Source organism: Branchiostoma lanceolatum, chromosome 19 (genome assembly GCF_035083965.1).
Source record: "Branchiostoma lanceolatum isolate klBraLanc5 chromosome 19, klBraLanc5.hap2, whole genome shotgun sequence".
Lineage (NCBI taxonomy): Eukaryota > Metazoa > Chordata > Leptocardii > Amphioxiformes > Branchiostomatidae > Branchiostoma > Branchiostoma lanceolatum.
In genome coordinates this window covers 8,477,537-8,490,520 of record NC_089740.1, presented here as the reverse complement: position 1 = coordinate 8,490,520, position 12,984 = coordinate 8,477,537, and the positions used below count along the sequence as shown (strand labels likewise).

The 12,984-nt window shown below is 39.6% G+C and overlaps 2 protein-coding genes and 1 long non-coding RNA gene across 3 annotated transcripts; 1 reads left to right on the top strand and 2 right to left on the bottom strand.

Moving 5' to 3' along the window:
* Window positions 1–19: 19 nt before the first annotated feature.
* Window positions 20–2,330, bottom strand: LOC136425068 (uncharacterized). The gene is made up of 4 exons (XR_010753965.1): window positions 1,525–2,330; window positions 1,259–1,338; window positions 512–626; window positions 20–141 (listed from the first exon to the last, which is right to left on the bottom strand). It is a non-coding gene; the product is annotated as an uncharacterized lncRNA (long non-coding RNA).
* A 42-nt stretch (window positions 2,331–2,372) lies between these two features.
* On the bottom strand, window positions 2,373–5,487 carry LOC136425963 (dynein light chain Tctex-type 5-B-like). Its single transcript, XM_066414881.1, has 4 exons — window positions 5,413–5,487; window positions 3,701–3,832; window positions 3,122–3,238; window positions 2,373–2,874 (listed from the first exon to the last, which is right to left on the bottom strand). Exons 1-4 carry the CDS (start codon window positions 5,485–5,487, stop codon window positions 2,686–2,688), a joined length of 513 nt encoding a protein of 170 aa, XP_066270978.1. The 3' UTR covers window positions 2,373–2,685.
* A 1,792-nt stretch (window positions 5,488–7,279) lies between these two features.
* Window positions 7,280–12,906, top strand: LOC136425056 (gamma-secretase subunit Aph-1-like). Its single transcript, XM_066413808.1, has 6 exons — window positions 7,280–7,666; window positions 8,117–8,260; window positions 8,833–8,906; window positions 9,216–9,338; window positions 9,765–9,892; window positions 10,797–12,906. Exons 1-6 carry the CDS (start codon window positions 7,554–7,556, stop codon window positions 10,947–10,949), a joined length of 735 nt encoding a protein of 244 aa, XP_066269905.1. The 5' UTR covers window positions 7,280–7,553; the 3' UTR covers window positions 10,950–12,906.
* The last annotated feature ends 78 nt before the right edge of the window (window positions 12,907–12,984 follow it).

Genomic DNA, 12,984 nt, shown 5'->3' with positions numbered 1-12,984 from the left:
TACCTACCTTCCTTTCTCTTTTTTTTCTTTTTCACATGTTCCGGACTGGTTGAAGCCTTCAGGCTCAGGTTTTACACAGGTCAGTCCTTCAGCACATATGCCATCAATGCCCCAAGGACCACCACAGACTTCCCCCTTCACCTGTGAACAAAATGGAAGACCTTTATTGTGCATTGATGCTCTTATAAGCTCGTATTAGGAGCGTTCGAATCGTTCTATGGAAGCCCGTTTTATCTACTGTAGAAGCCTGTCATTTGTAGCTCTGGGACAATGACAGCACTGAGATGGAATTCGACCGGTTTCGACTTTATTCGTCTTGATCAAGAAATTGTAGAAGCGCGTGTTACCATTACCGATAATAGCAGGACAAATGGATAACTGGCAATATTGAAAAATATGGTTCTCGATCCTCACAACGTGGACCTAGATTACAATTTTACCAGGTTGACGTTTTATGATTTCTCAGGCCTAGATAAATTTGTTATAATATGACTGAAATAGAAGGACTAACCCTAGCACAGACGTCACAGCAGCCACACACGTCCTTGACGACAGCATTTCTCCTACAGGGCCGTGGGTCCTCACACTCCCTCTCCTCACATGGAATACAGGACAGGGCTGCCAGCCTGATGAAAAACAAATAAAGGAATTTCTCCTTCTTTTGGTTTGTTTCAAATAACAGGTAAACCACAGGAACACACCGGTTTTGTACAGCTAAGTACATGCTGCGTAAGTCCAGACTGTAAGGTTTGATCCACTCACATCAGGATGTAGTCTCTACCAGACTAACAGCGTCGGCTATAGAGAGAACATTTGCCGGGGGACTTTGGCCATGGAGGATAACATTTCCATCCGCTGTTGCATATTTGACCCTCTCTCCGTAGCCTACTCCCTTCATACAATTGACTCTATTTGGCCAATTTCTACTATTTTCCCAGCGACCCGCAGAGACTGGTGGAGGCTAATCAGGATGGACCGCTACTCTAATTTCGATAAGTATGGTGGCCTGATCTTTAGCATGCACCACCCTCAAACACACCATGCCGAAAAACACGGTCCAATTTTTTCCCCAACAAACTTGCATATTTCGATATGAAAACAACTCTCTACCGTATTTTACGTCTAAAATGGGCACTAAGAACAATTTCCTGGACCTCCGGCTTTACATCCCACCCGTTAATCCATAATTGAAGCTTATATACAAAACAATGTATAACAAAAATGGGACAAGATCGAAGTTTGAGTTTGTTTGACTCACCCATTCACCATGTAGAGGAGAACGATATAAATGATAGGTATCTTCCCCATGGTTGAAATTCAACTGCTCCGGTTGAAAATCTGAAGGAAATAAAGTAACCTATTGCAACACACGGTAACAATAATCAAGGAACCTCCTTGCAATAATGCATAGTGAAAAGGCGCATAAAGGAAATTCAAGCCGACATTAAGTACTGGTGATTATAACAGAAAAAGATTTCGAAAAATGTTGGTAGTCAGAGGTTGAAATTAGAGAGCGAGACTCACATTGTGTCCGTCTCAAGTGGTGTTCTCGTCGTTCTGATGATTCCGTGCAAAGTTGTACCTTTCACCCTTTCACATCCTGTTATTGATCCACTGACTGACAGACAGACGATTATCTTTTGTATTGCGCACATAGGATAGGAGAATAATGATACCAACATCATAATGATAGTAACATGATTGTGCATGTTCAAATGTAATAAAAGATATTGCAAGCCAACAGCAACGTTGTATACTAAATTGGCACAAAGTTATGTAGCCAATTGGAAACGCAAAATATGATAACAGTAGCCTTTTGTCAAGAATTGCCGAGAGATTTTATACTTAAAATATGATAATACAACATTGTCTTCATCACAACCTTATACAAACATGCGTACGTGTTGAACTTTGTTTTCACCATATACAAAAATGTTCTCATAATAGCCTACTATAAGCAAACACACACTGTAAGCAAAATAGCAGTAGTGATGCCACAACAAAAGCAGATCGTCAAACGCATGTTCTTATAGTAATACAAGGGTTTTCATGTTTTGTGATGATTTGATTTCACAGTGAGTGTTCTCGGGGGTTTTTAGTTCGCGGTTGAAAGGTGGTAGGCGGACAGAAGACAGCACAAGTATATTCGCGGTGGTCTTAAGTTGGCGGTGAAGAGATCACCACAAAAACCGTGAATAAAAAACACCTGGAATGCTTGATGAAGCAACGCAAACAATGTTTTCATCATATACAAAAATGTGCTCATAATATCATAGTAAACCGACGCTTCGAACAAAGTAGCAAGTTCTCGGCTGTAACAATTCTGTAACACAGTTTACTACTAACTGCAGTGATGCAGTGGAATCACAGAGTTGCGTTATCATACATATGATTTTGCTGTGGAGTGGTCAGCTTGAAAACTCGCGAAGATAAAACCGATGCAAACATTTCATTTTCAAGATTTACAGTATGAAGATCCGTAAATGTCTTTGCTGTCAATACACTACTGTTTATTGATAATACAATATGTAACACGTCATTCGCCTTATTGTGTCAGCAGTGTAATTGAGAATGTTATCTTCAAGGTCGTTGTATGTATCTTTCTTACCGTAACAGAGTATAACATTCTCAAGAAATTTGCAACAACAAAAGATATATGGACTCAGTTTTCCATGTAACAGAGCCCTAGTCTTGGTAGATGCCGTACACAATGGCAGTTGCGACCAGCGAGGGGTTTTTAAACTCTCCCCACGCAAAGTTGTCGTTCCCGTCGTCCCACAGGCACCTGCTGCCAATGCGCATGCTCTGGTCGCACTTCTGACCAATCGTGACCCAGGAGATGATCTTGTGACGGCTCATGCCTATTTCCTTCACCTGAAAAAATGATAGAATTATTCTTGATCTTATTATTTTGTTTTGCATTAAAGGGCCTTTTTAAAGACTCACTCGGGCTACAGTGTATACCGCAGAGATTCAGAGTTTTGGTTTAAAACATTGAACTCCAGTTCCTCGTACAGTCACTGGTGATAGACTCTAAAAGGTCTGACCGTTTTCAAATTTTATCCAATTGCTTGTCAAATGAGTAACTGTTATTTAAGTTCTGGGGTTATTTTGTCTCTACCTTGTCCTTGATGTCCTGTGACAGATGTTTGGCCAGCTCCCGGCAGTGGTACACGTCATATTCCTCCTTCTCCAACGTAGCCAGTGATTCGTCAATGATGGTCTTCACTTTTCCTGCCTGAGACACGATTTATTATTATTTTTTCATATAAGATAAATCTTTTATTGTATAATTATTATTTGTTTATCGCCTTGAGTAACACATCGTTTTTGTACATCATGTACAAGCTACTAAAGACCAGACTGATAATGATATGTTTGAACCACTCAAACCGGGATGGACCATTATTATTTTCGATATGTGCGATGGGTTCATGCTGGAGGTGTGGTTCTCCTCAAACATGGGACCTCTAGCTAGCTTTTTTTACACCCCATGTCGGAGGACATCCTTTACCGAACGGTGATATAAATAAGGTACAAACTTTCACCCGAGTCGAGAGAGGAAAATGGTGTACATTTCCCAAGGGCACAACATTAGGCCTGCTCTATACTGTATACAGACTCTTTTACCTATTTTGACAATTTGACGCCCGTTGCGGACGGGGAAAAAATCACATACATAATTTTGAATACCATGTACCTGGAATCGTACGTCCGGCGCCATTTTGTATGTGTTCTCGTACTGTAGTTTCTGTGCAGGTCGTCTGAAGCTAATGTCCTCGTAGCTCGACTCTGGCTGGATCGCCATAGTCATCACACTGGACCCAGATATCTGTACATGTAAAAGATAGTTTCGTTAATAGCTTTATCATCGGGTGTTTAAGTCATAGAAAGGTGAGGTTCTTGAATCCAAACGTACATGTATGTGCCATTTTATTTTCGTTTCGGTAAAAACTCAGCTAGCTATAGGTCCATTCAGGCTTTGAGTAAGGTTGCTGATGAGTTATACAGTATACCGAAACGTCAGCTTAGTGAATATCACTTAGATTGTGATTCAAGAAGCTCACTTCCTTCTGTAACGTATAATATTATCGCACAACGTTCATTATGAATTGTGTGAGATACAGACTTTGTATTTCATTCTTTAGTTACGTATCCGCTATGCAAACTATTTGTTTATGTTTCAAAAAAGGCCTCGATCACTCTTCCTACGAGATTATGAGAGAAAAGCACATAACGTTGGGTAACCTAAATTCGTGGGGTACTTAAAGTCGGGATTTTTCGAAAACGGGGTATTTAGGGATATGTGCTAGATGCAACATCAGTTATAACGCCAGCAATGCAAAGCAGATAGACTAACGTATTCAGAACACTGGCTGAAAAGCTTCGATAACCATGCATTAGAAGTTGGCGACGTCAAAAACTCTCCGTCCCTTATTGACAGAGTCTGGGGGCTTCGTGGGAGAATCACCCAGCACGGTTGTTCGCTGGTTTATAAGACAAATGTCACATCTCCTGCCTGCTAAACACAATTATTTATAAGACAACTTATTACAATCTCTTTTGCTAACCTGCAACTGGATTCTAAGTGTGATCAATCATCAAAACTCCTCTCTGTTGCTACAACCTACGGCACGTGTATTTTCCCGCCGCCATATTGTTAACCAGAATCCTGTTGTCAAGCAGACGACAAAGGTTTGTGAGGAACACTTTTTTGTCTAAATGCTGCGTGTGAGAGTGGACTGAGGAAGATATTTTCCTCAAAGTTTGCTCCTAACACAACAAGGAACACATGGACATAGTAGTATTACCATCGCTACGGCATCCAGCTAACTTCCCATGAATAATGTAACGACTTACACGTTGCCCGATGATGACGATGGGCCGACTTTGAGCGAAGTTCTACCGACTCAACACACGGGTTGTTCCCGAACTGGCCTGATGTGTGCGGTACGGCCGTTTTTTCGTGTATTTTTTTTACTTGGACACGTCTATATCCATAGCACTCTCCTCGAGCCAAGGATAGAACGAATAGCTGCTGTATAAAATGTGATTAGCGGTAAGATATTCAAGACGAATCTTCTCTCCCGAATTAATGTGCCCCCCTGTCCGACAGCACCATAATTGTGCGTGCGGCGGACGGTAGTTTCAAGTTGAAATATTATGGTGTCAGCACGACTAGAGACAAAATCTACCATATATATGATTAGTGCAAAGATAATACATGATACTGACAGAATAATAGAAAAAAAGGATGGTTTATTGTTCTGCTAGATTGATTTCAGTCAACCATTATCGGAAAAATCCCGAATTTAGGTTACCCAACGTTAACTGATGGCTACAAAAAATGTATTATTTGGCTGTAATGAGCCTTACACGACTGAGTTACGATAACGTTGCGTTCAAAGTCACCTTGGGTTTCGAGGACTTGACTTCAAACAAGCTTCCTCTTCTTTCCCTCGGCTGGGGCGCTGGGGCATCCTCCATGGTTCCTCTTGTAGGAGTCTTCTAGATTATTGTATATCTTCGGTTAAATCATATAATTCAGATGGTCTTTATGACATACGGCGTCGCAAAGTGGCCGGTTTTATGTACGGTCAGAGGCACTTCCGTTGCCAGGTTATGACATGAACAGAACGTTCGAATATTGCGTCATCCCGCGAGATTCGATCGTTTTCAGCCACGTGACGTTCTAGCTGTAAAATCGAACATAGCAACCGTAATAGAACGCAGCAACCGTAATAGAACATGGCAACCGTTATTTGTAGATAACAATCATTAGACCAAACCTACTGTGTTTTGTTGTTTCTAGTACTACTGCTAGAAAATATATATTTCAGACGACCGCCTACACCTATCTTTGAGTCTGAGGGAAATAAAGAACGTCTTGCTAGAGAAGTAAGTACTAGTAAGGTTATTGTAAAGTTCTATATATATCTGAGAGAGATATGCGCCGAAGACGGTGAAGTAAACACGCTTCAATTCAATTTTTTGTTTGTCGGATTTTTGTAGGAAAATATAAGGGAACGGATGGGCGAAACAGAATAGAAAAACAAGAAAAAATCTCTCTAGGTTAACTGAACTTAAGTTCTGCCTAGTGTTCACAGTGTGCTTGTTCAAATACACAGTCTTTCCTCACTATAGACCCTCATTACCCGGGCGGTGTCATTTCAGTTGACTGAGCGAAAGAAGAAGAAGACATGTCTACCGACGCTCCAAGTACCACCACGACACCCAGCTTATCTACCACCACAGATTCGGAAAGTCTCCTCTTCGGATTCTTCCAGAACGATCCCTTCAACATTTTCTTCTTGTCTGTCCTCGCGACCTTCGTGCTCGTCATACTCCTGATGATTTGCGCATGCGCCTGTTATTCCTGTAGATCGTCCTGCTGCAAGTCTAGGTGTTGTAGTTGTTGTAAAGATGCCAATGCCGTGCAGAGTGTTGAACTACTGTGATGAGCCAAATGGCCGGGGCCTTTATCTTATCATATTTTTTTTATTAATTCTCTTAATTCTTGAATGATATTGCAGCCTTGTTATACGAATCAGTAAAACAGGACAGGCGTAAAAGAACGTGCCATTTGCCAAACTGTGTCGTCCATCTTTACATTACAAATTTCAAAACTGTACATTGTGATACAAATTATCATCATCATAATTCAAACATGTACAAGTACGTTATGAATAAACTGTGTGAAATACACATACCTATTTCTACAAATACATTATGCAATAGATCTATTTGGAAAATTGACCTAAATGTTATACCTATAGTTTCCTGTTTTCTTGTCCGTTAATCATTGTGGCTCTACGATCGAGGCGGGCTTTTCGGGGGGCTTGTCTACATAATGTGCTTATATATCTGATGAAAAATATCAAATTCTCATTGTGTGTAAGGATTAAATGTTTGTCAAAAGTATATCAATATATTAATTTCTCGTGTTTTTCATTTCAAGCCATCAGAAAAATTTGTCATTTTTATGCAGTTTGAATGCTAACAGTTAGACTATCTGCGCGTTCCTTGAAGGGAGAGAAACGTTAAAAATCCCGGACACTCCTACCCCACTCGACCGAAACCTCTGCTTGGAGAATAGCAAAAACTTTATACATCTGTGATTCTGCATTGAGATTAGCCACAATCAAGGAGGTTTAAAATCATGAGGTAAATGTACCCGAGGTCTGAAGAAATGAAAGTCATGAATTTTCGACCCTGCAGTTCTGACAAAATCCGGTAGACTTCGCTGGGAAAATGACGTCAGGCTTGGACGTCAAGTCCCATGAGCCTTTGCGGGACGAGCTATCCCAAACCGGAAGTACAAAAGATTGTGTTGTCCGTCATTTTTTTCCATCCCAAATTATGTTCATTTCTGGCTTAAAACTGGCGTTTTATCGGTAGTACAGTTTTAGAAAACTACAGTAAGGGTTAAGTGAATCCCTGAAGCCACAATAACGAGTTAATCGCTCCTGTAAACCTTCATGCGTAGCTTCCGATCGAGCTGAAAAATTGTAATTTTTTTACTCGGAAGTTGTTCTGTGATTTTTTTGAGAAAAATGACGGCAAAAGAGTTCTTTGGTTGCACGTTCATCGCGTACGGACCCGCGTTCGCTCTCTTCATCTTCACAATCGCACGGGAACCGCTGAGGATCATTATTCTTATTGCCGGGTGAGTTCTGATATATATTATATTTCTTTTCCTTGACACGATATAATTATGCTAATCGTGCGTCATGATATCACACACATATGTACCTGGATACTTTTTTTGTGAATCATATGGTAGCCAGATATCATATTTTCCACATATAGAACCAGCTTAGCAAAAGTGCTCTCAGTAATACCCCCCCCCCCCCCCCCCACACACACACACACTTTCAGTATACTAAGCTTATGGATGTATGATACAATACATGATGTATTGTAACATCAAGTAGGTTAACATAGCACTTAAACTGATGTTAGTCTAATATGTTAACTTTCTTATGGTATATTGTCTTACTCTTAGAAACTAGATTTCATAAGATACTCAATGCTGTCTGAGCTGATCTGTGTATTGCTGTGTTGCAACTTTCAATACAATAAAAATTGAAGATTTCTTGATGCCCCCCTCCCCCAGGTGTTTCTTCTGGCTGCTCTCCCTGCTGTTCTCCTCCGTCCTGTGGAACATCGTCTGGCCGCTCAAGGACCAGCTGGCCTTCGGAGTCGTCTTCTCCGTTCTGTTCCAGGAGGTCTTCAGATTCTTCATCTACAAGCTGCTCAGGTTAGACTTAGTGTATGATTCTTTATTGATACTAGTATATTGGTTAGACTAACATATAGCTATTAATAAAGGCTGCCCAGCTTGCCACAGGCTATTAAGGGCAGAACAGATAGGTTTGGGGCCAGAACACATTGGGACATATGCCTACTCTTAATTGATTAGTGTGGTGGGTTCGATGAAATGGTCCATTGACTGTCCTAAAACTCCTATCCAAAGGACATCCATGATCAATGCTATAGTATTGATACTTATTTTCACCTGAGTCTAATCCAAGAGCACAACATTGGGGCCAGTTAGAAGTTCACCCAGGACCTCTGGATTTCTAGTCTACCCTAGCCACAAGGCTATTGATGCCACTGTACAATTGCAACTTGTATAACTTACTATCACTTACTAGTATATAAGATTGTAGCCTGCTGTTGGAGAAGCCTATGTATGTAACAAATAACTTATGAGTACCATACTATAACTTTTTCCATGCTCCTGACCTCATATAAAGTATTAATGTATGTACATGTGTCATATTTAAAGTGTTCAGTAAACTAATGTATTTCTTTCCCAAACTTCCACAGAAAAGCAGACGAGGGCCTCCAAACCTTCAGTGATGAGCCTCCGACAGCATCAGACAAGCACATGATCGCTTATGGTAAGTCTGCAAGGTTTTTACATCACTTGCCAAACACTGTATTCAGTACTGCATGTTTATGTCCATCTATAACTACAGTATGTGTGTCTATATCAAAGTTAAACTACAATTTCCAACACAAGTATTTGGACTTACACAAATTTTCTACAGTGTGTGTGGATGTGGATGTGCTATAAATCATAGTGTTTGTGTTATGTTTTGGACCCTCATGGTCAAAATGATCATGATATTATTATTTTTGTTTTTTCACAATGCCAAATCCATGCAGTGTATTACAAGAGAATTTGTTTGACATCTTATTTTTCTCAGTTGCTGGACTTGGCTTTGGCCTGATGAGTGGAGCGTTCTCATTGGTGAACGTCATCGCCATGGCAACAGGACCAGGGACAGTTGGAATCCATGGCGATACTCCATACTTCTTCCTCACATCTGGTGAGATAGTCAAACATCTTAGTCTTCTGTTCATGATACAGTTTTGTTTTTTTCTCATATAGTCAAAACTGCCCCAAAAGACCACTCAAGGGACCAATGAATTTAAAATCTGGTCTATAGGACAGGTGGTCACTACAGACAGGATTCTTAATTTTTGTTTTGATGGCCCATCATGGGGTAAATCATTCTAAGGAACAACCAAACAGTGGTCACATTGGCCAGGTGGTCCTTATATGAAGGTGGTCACTTGTACAGGTTTGACTGTATTTGATAATGATGTTGTATTCTCTTCTCTGGCAATCTTCAAATAGACCAAGTAGTTGCAACACTTTTGCACTTGATTAGACAGTTTGCACAATGGTGTTCATAACAAATTAACAGATTCTTCATTTGAGGACTTAAAACATGTTTATCTTGTCTCTCTAGCCCTGATGACCTCTTGTTTCATCCTCCTCCACACCTTCTGGAACGTGATCTTCTTCTGGGGCTGTGACAAGAGAAATATCCCAGCTGTGTCGTTCGTGGTCGGATTCCACATGCTCATCTCATGTCTGGTAAGTTGGTTCTTAGTGCAAACCTGGCCATGTGTTTGATATACTGCATTTGCTGTGTACATGTCCATCATAGACATCTTTTGCCTTTCGATGGGCAGTCATACTACCTAAGGTGATATAGAATACTAGTACACTGTGTGGCATTCATTTCATTTAATATCTACAGTACACATATACATATACCCGATATTTACATTGTAACTTCTTCCTGGGAAGGAAATCTCTGTTGGGGCTGCACATGGGGGTCCCATGTTTGAGGAGATGCCTTGAGCATGTTATAGTAGAAGGGCTAGCAACCCCTCCCAGTAGAAATACACCCAGGTCCCTGCTACAGAAACAGCAAGAAAACTTGCCAACCTATGTGCCACTAGGCACTACAAGGTGAACAACAACATCGTACCATATGGTGATGTCATAGCTATTTTGTGTTAAAGGCAGACTAAACTTAATTTCGTAAAGCATACTGCATTATGTTAAATATACCACTAAGACCAATTCTGACTTGTTTTACACTAGTCCATCATAGATTTTCGTTTTTACAACATTTCAAATTGGCGGCCTAGTGCCCGTAATACTCAACGAGTCCAAAGACCGTGACGTCAGAATCCATCTGTTACAATTGATGCGTGTTCTATAGAATAGATTCTGGGGCCGAGTCGGATTCTGACGGATTCTGACGTCACGGTCTTTGGACTCGTTGAGTATTACGGGCACCAGGCCGCCAATTTGAAATGTTGTAAAAACGAAAATCTATGATGGACTAGTGTAAAACAAGTCAAAACTGGTCTTAGTGGTATATTTAAAATAATGCAGTATGCTTTACGAAATTAAGTTTAGTCTGCCTTTAACTTGTGCACTCACCTGCGCTGACTTTCCTGATGGAAATTTTTTTCTCTCGTTCCAGACTTTAATCCGCCCGCTCCAGCCCGCCACCATCATCCCCGCATACTGTATCCTGCTCGTCACCATGGCGATAGCGTACAAACTGGTGGGAGGGTCGATCGACAACCTGACTGCTTTCCTGTTTTGCAAACGTGCCGGATACGCCTCCAACTAGAATATGCTGTGAGATATTCCAGGGGTGTTCCCAGCACCTGTCTATTACCCCTTTCTATTGCGTGGACACTGTTGAGCAACCAAAATTGGATTTGTTGATGAAGGTTAGACATCCAGGTAATAAGAGGAAAAATAGTTACTCAAGCAACTGGATAAAATTTTAAAACAGTCAGATGTTTCAGACAGCATTCGCTTTTTTCGTCAGTGTTTTGGTGTAAAACCTGGTTCTACCAGATCTTTCCTTAGTCACTGACAAAAGATAGCAGATACTGTCTGAAACGTCTGTTTAAAAATTTTATCCAGTTGCTTGAGTAACTATTTTGGATTGTATGACCTGTGACTTTTTTCTAAGAAATTTGCTCAGTTCTGAGCCCACTTTTTGGCACTGGAACATCATCTCTTCTCCCTCTAAGACAGAAACATCAAAGATAGAGGCAAACTTGACCCACTAAGAGTGAGGACTAACTGACCCAATAAGAGAAGCAGGGGACACAAAGGCCGGTCAGGAAAATTTAACCCCACTTTCTACATTGAATATGATCCATGATCTGAAAAATAACTATCAGGTTATTTTTGAGGTAGCTCAACAGTAGCCACATCAGTGGAATGGGGGTTTTACCAACACTTTGGATGGGAGGATTGTGCTTTTTGTGTTTAACTTCAATCTAATTATATCAGACCATTCCATTTAATGGCAAAAAATTCTGACTTAAAGTAAACTTAGATTTTTGAAGCACAACTCTACCCATTACTATAATGGAATGGCTGAACTTTCAAACATATTGTAAGTCTTACAGAAACCTGAAACTAGTAGCACTGTACCTTACTAGTGAGTGCCATCACTTTGGAATTTTACAGAATATAATTTGTGAATACAATATTGAGTAGTTTTCAGTGCTGGATGTTACAATTTTCCATAGTGTTTCAAAGGTCATAGAAATCACAGACAATGAACAAATTCTTTATCAAAAACTTCATCTCTTACTGACCAACTGTTAGGAAATAGAAAAAATTACTGAACTTTTCTTGTACTGGAGCAGTTTTCTCGTGAGACATTTTGAAATGCTTGTTAAATAGAACAAAGATCTTTTTGATATTGTTGAATCTGGATGTAAAGTAAACTATGGTCTAGATGTTGTACAAAGTCAACGTAGCACAGCAGTGCTACTAAAATTAAGTGAATAGAGGGTAAAGGGTATCCATACTTAGTAGGATTTTGTAGAAAGATATTAAACAAGATTTTGTCATAAGTACAAAATGCATAGAATTCAAAACAATTTTTTTAGCCAACTTGAGAATTGTTAGCATTTGAGGATTAGTAACATAATGTATGCTTTCAACAAAATTCACTGCCTTCTAGTATTGAATTCGAAAGTCTGTACATGTATATTTACTTTGTTAAAACATAATAAAAACAACTGTATTTGTGAATATAGATTATGTTTGGTCTGTATTTTTGTAAAGTTAAACTTAGATTCCTGATCGTAAACAGGTTTAGAGCTAGTTTTGACGTTTATGATGTCTAGTAGCTGGTAGATCTTTCTACTGATGGCAAAGTTTATTATAAATGGTGAAAAATTATACACTGAGTTTTACACTAAACTTTGCTATGCAACTTGTACATAATAATTGTCATTATATGGAAAATATGTAAATTGATTGTGCAATGTATAGTATCACACCAGGTACTTTTTCACAGGTAGTTTTCGTTGTGCTTTCTGTTGCAGTTTTTAATTTAGGGAGGTCTAAAAGACATTAGAAAAGTTTTGTTCACAAAACAACAAACTTGATACAACTACAAGTGCTCCTTCAAACATAGTGTAGTGGGTCTTTAAACAAGAGTCTTGATATTCTCTATTTGCAGAAAAACTTACCACAATATCTTAAGTGTATGTCCTTTAATGCATATGTTTACTTATGATTTTTCACTTGCTCTCTCAATAAATGTCATCACAGAATTTGCAAAGTTTGATTCATTCATGTGTAGGTGAGTAGCTTTGGTGTAGAGTTACATGTATGTAACACTTATAGTCTTA

Coding starts and splice junctions, on each gene's coding strand:
- LOC136425963 (XM_066414881.1), bottom strand. CDS start 5,487: ATGGAGGATGCCCCAGCGCCCCAGCCGAGGGAAAGAAGAGGAAGCTTG. Junction 3,833..5,412: donor TCAAGTCCTCGAAACCCAAG/GTGACTTTGAAC, acceptor TTACATGTACAG/ATATCTGGGTCCAGTGTGAT. Junction 3,239..3,700: donor CGCCGGACGTACGATTCCAG/GTACATGGTATT, acceptor ATCGTGTCTCAG/GCAGGAAAAGTGAAGACCAT.
- LOC136425056 (XM_066413808.1), top strand. CDS start 7,554: ATGACGGCAAAAGAGTTCTTTGGTTGCACGTTCATCGCGTACGGACCC. Junction 7,667..8,116: donor ATCATTATTCTTATTGCCGG/GTGAGTTCTGAT, acceptor CCCCTCCCCCAG/GTGTTTCTTCTGGCTGCTCT. Junction 8,907..9,215: donor CAAGCACATGATCGCTTATG/GTAAGTCTGCAA, acceptor TATTTTTCTCAG/TTGCTGGACTTGGCTTTGGC.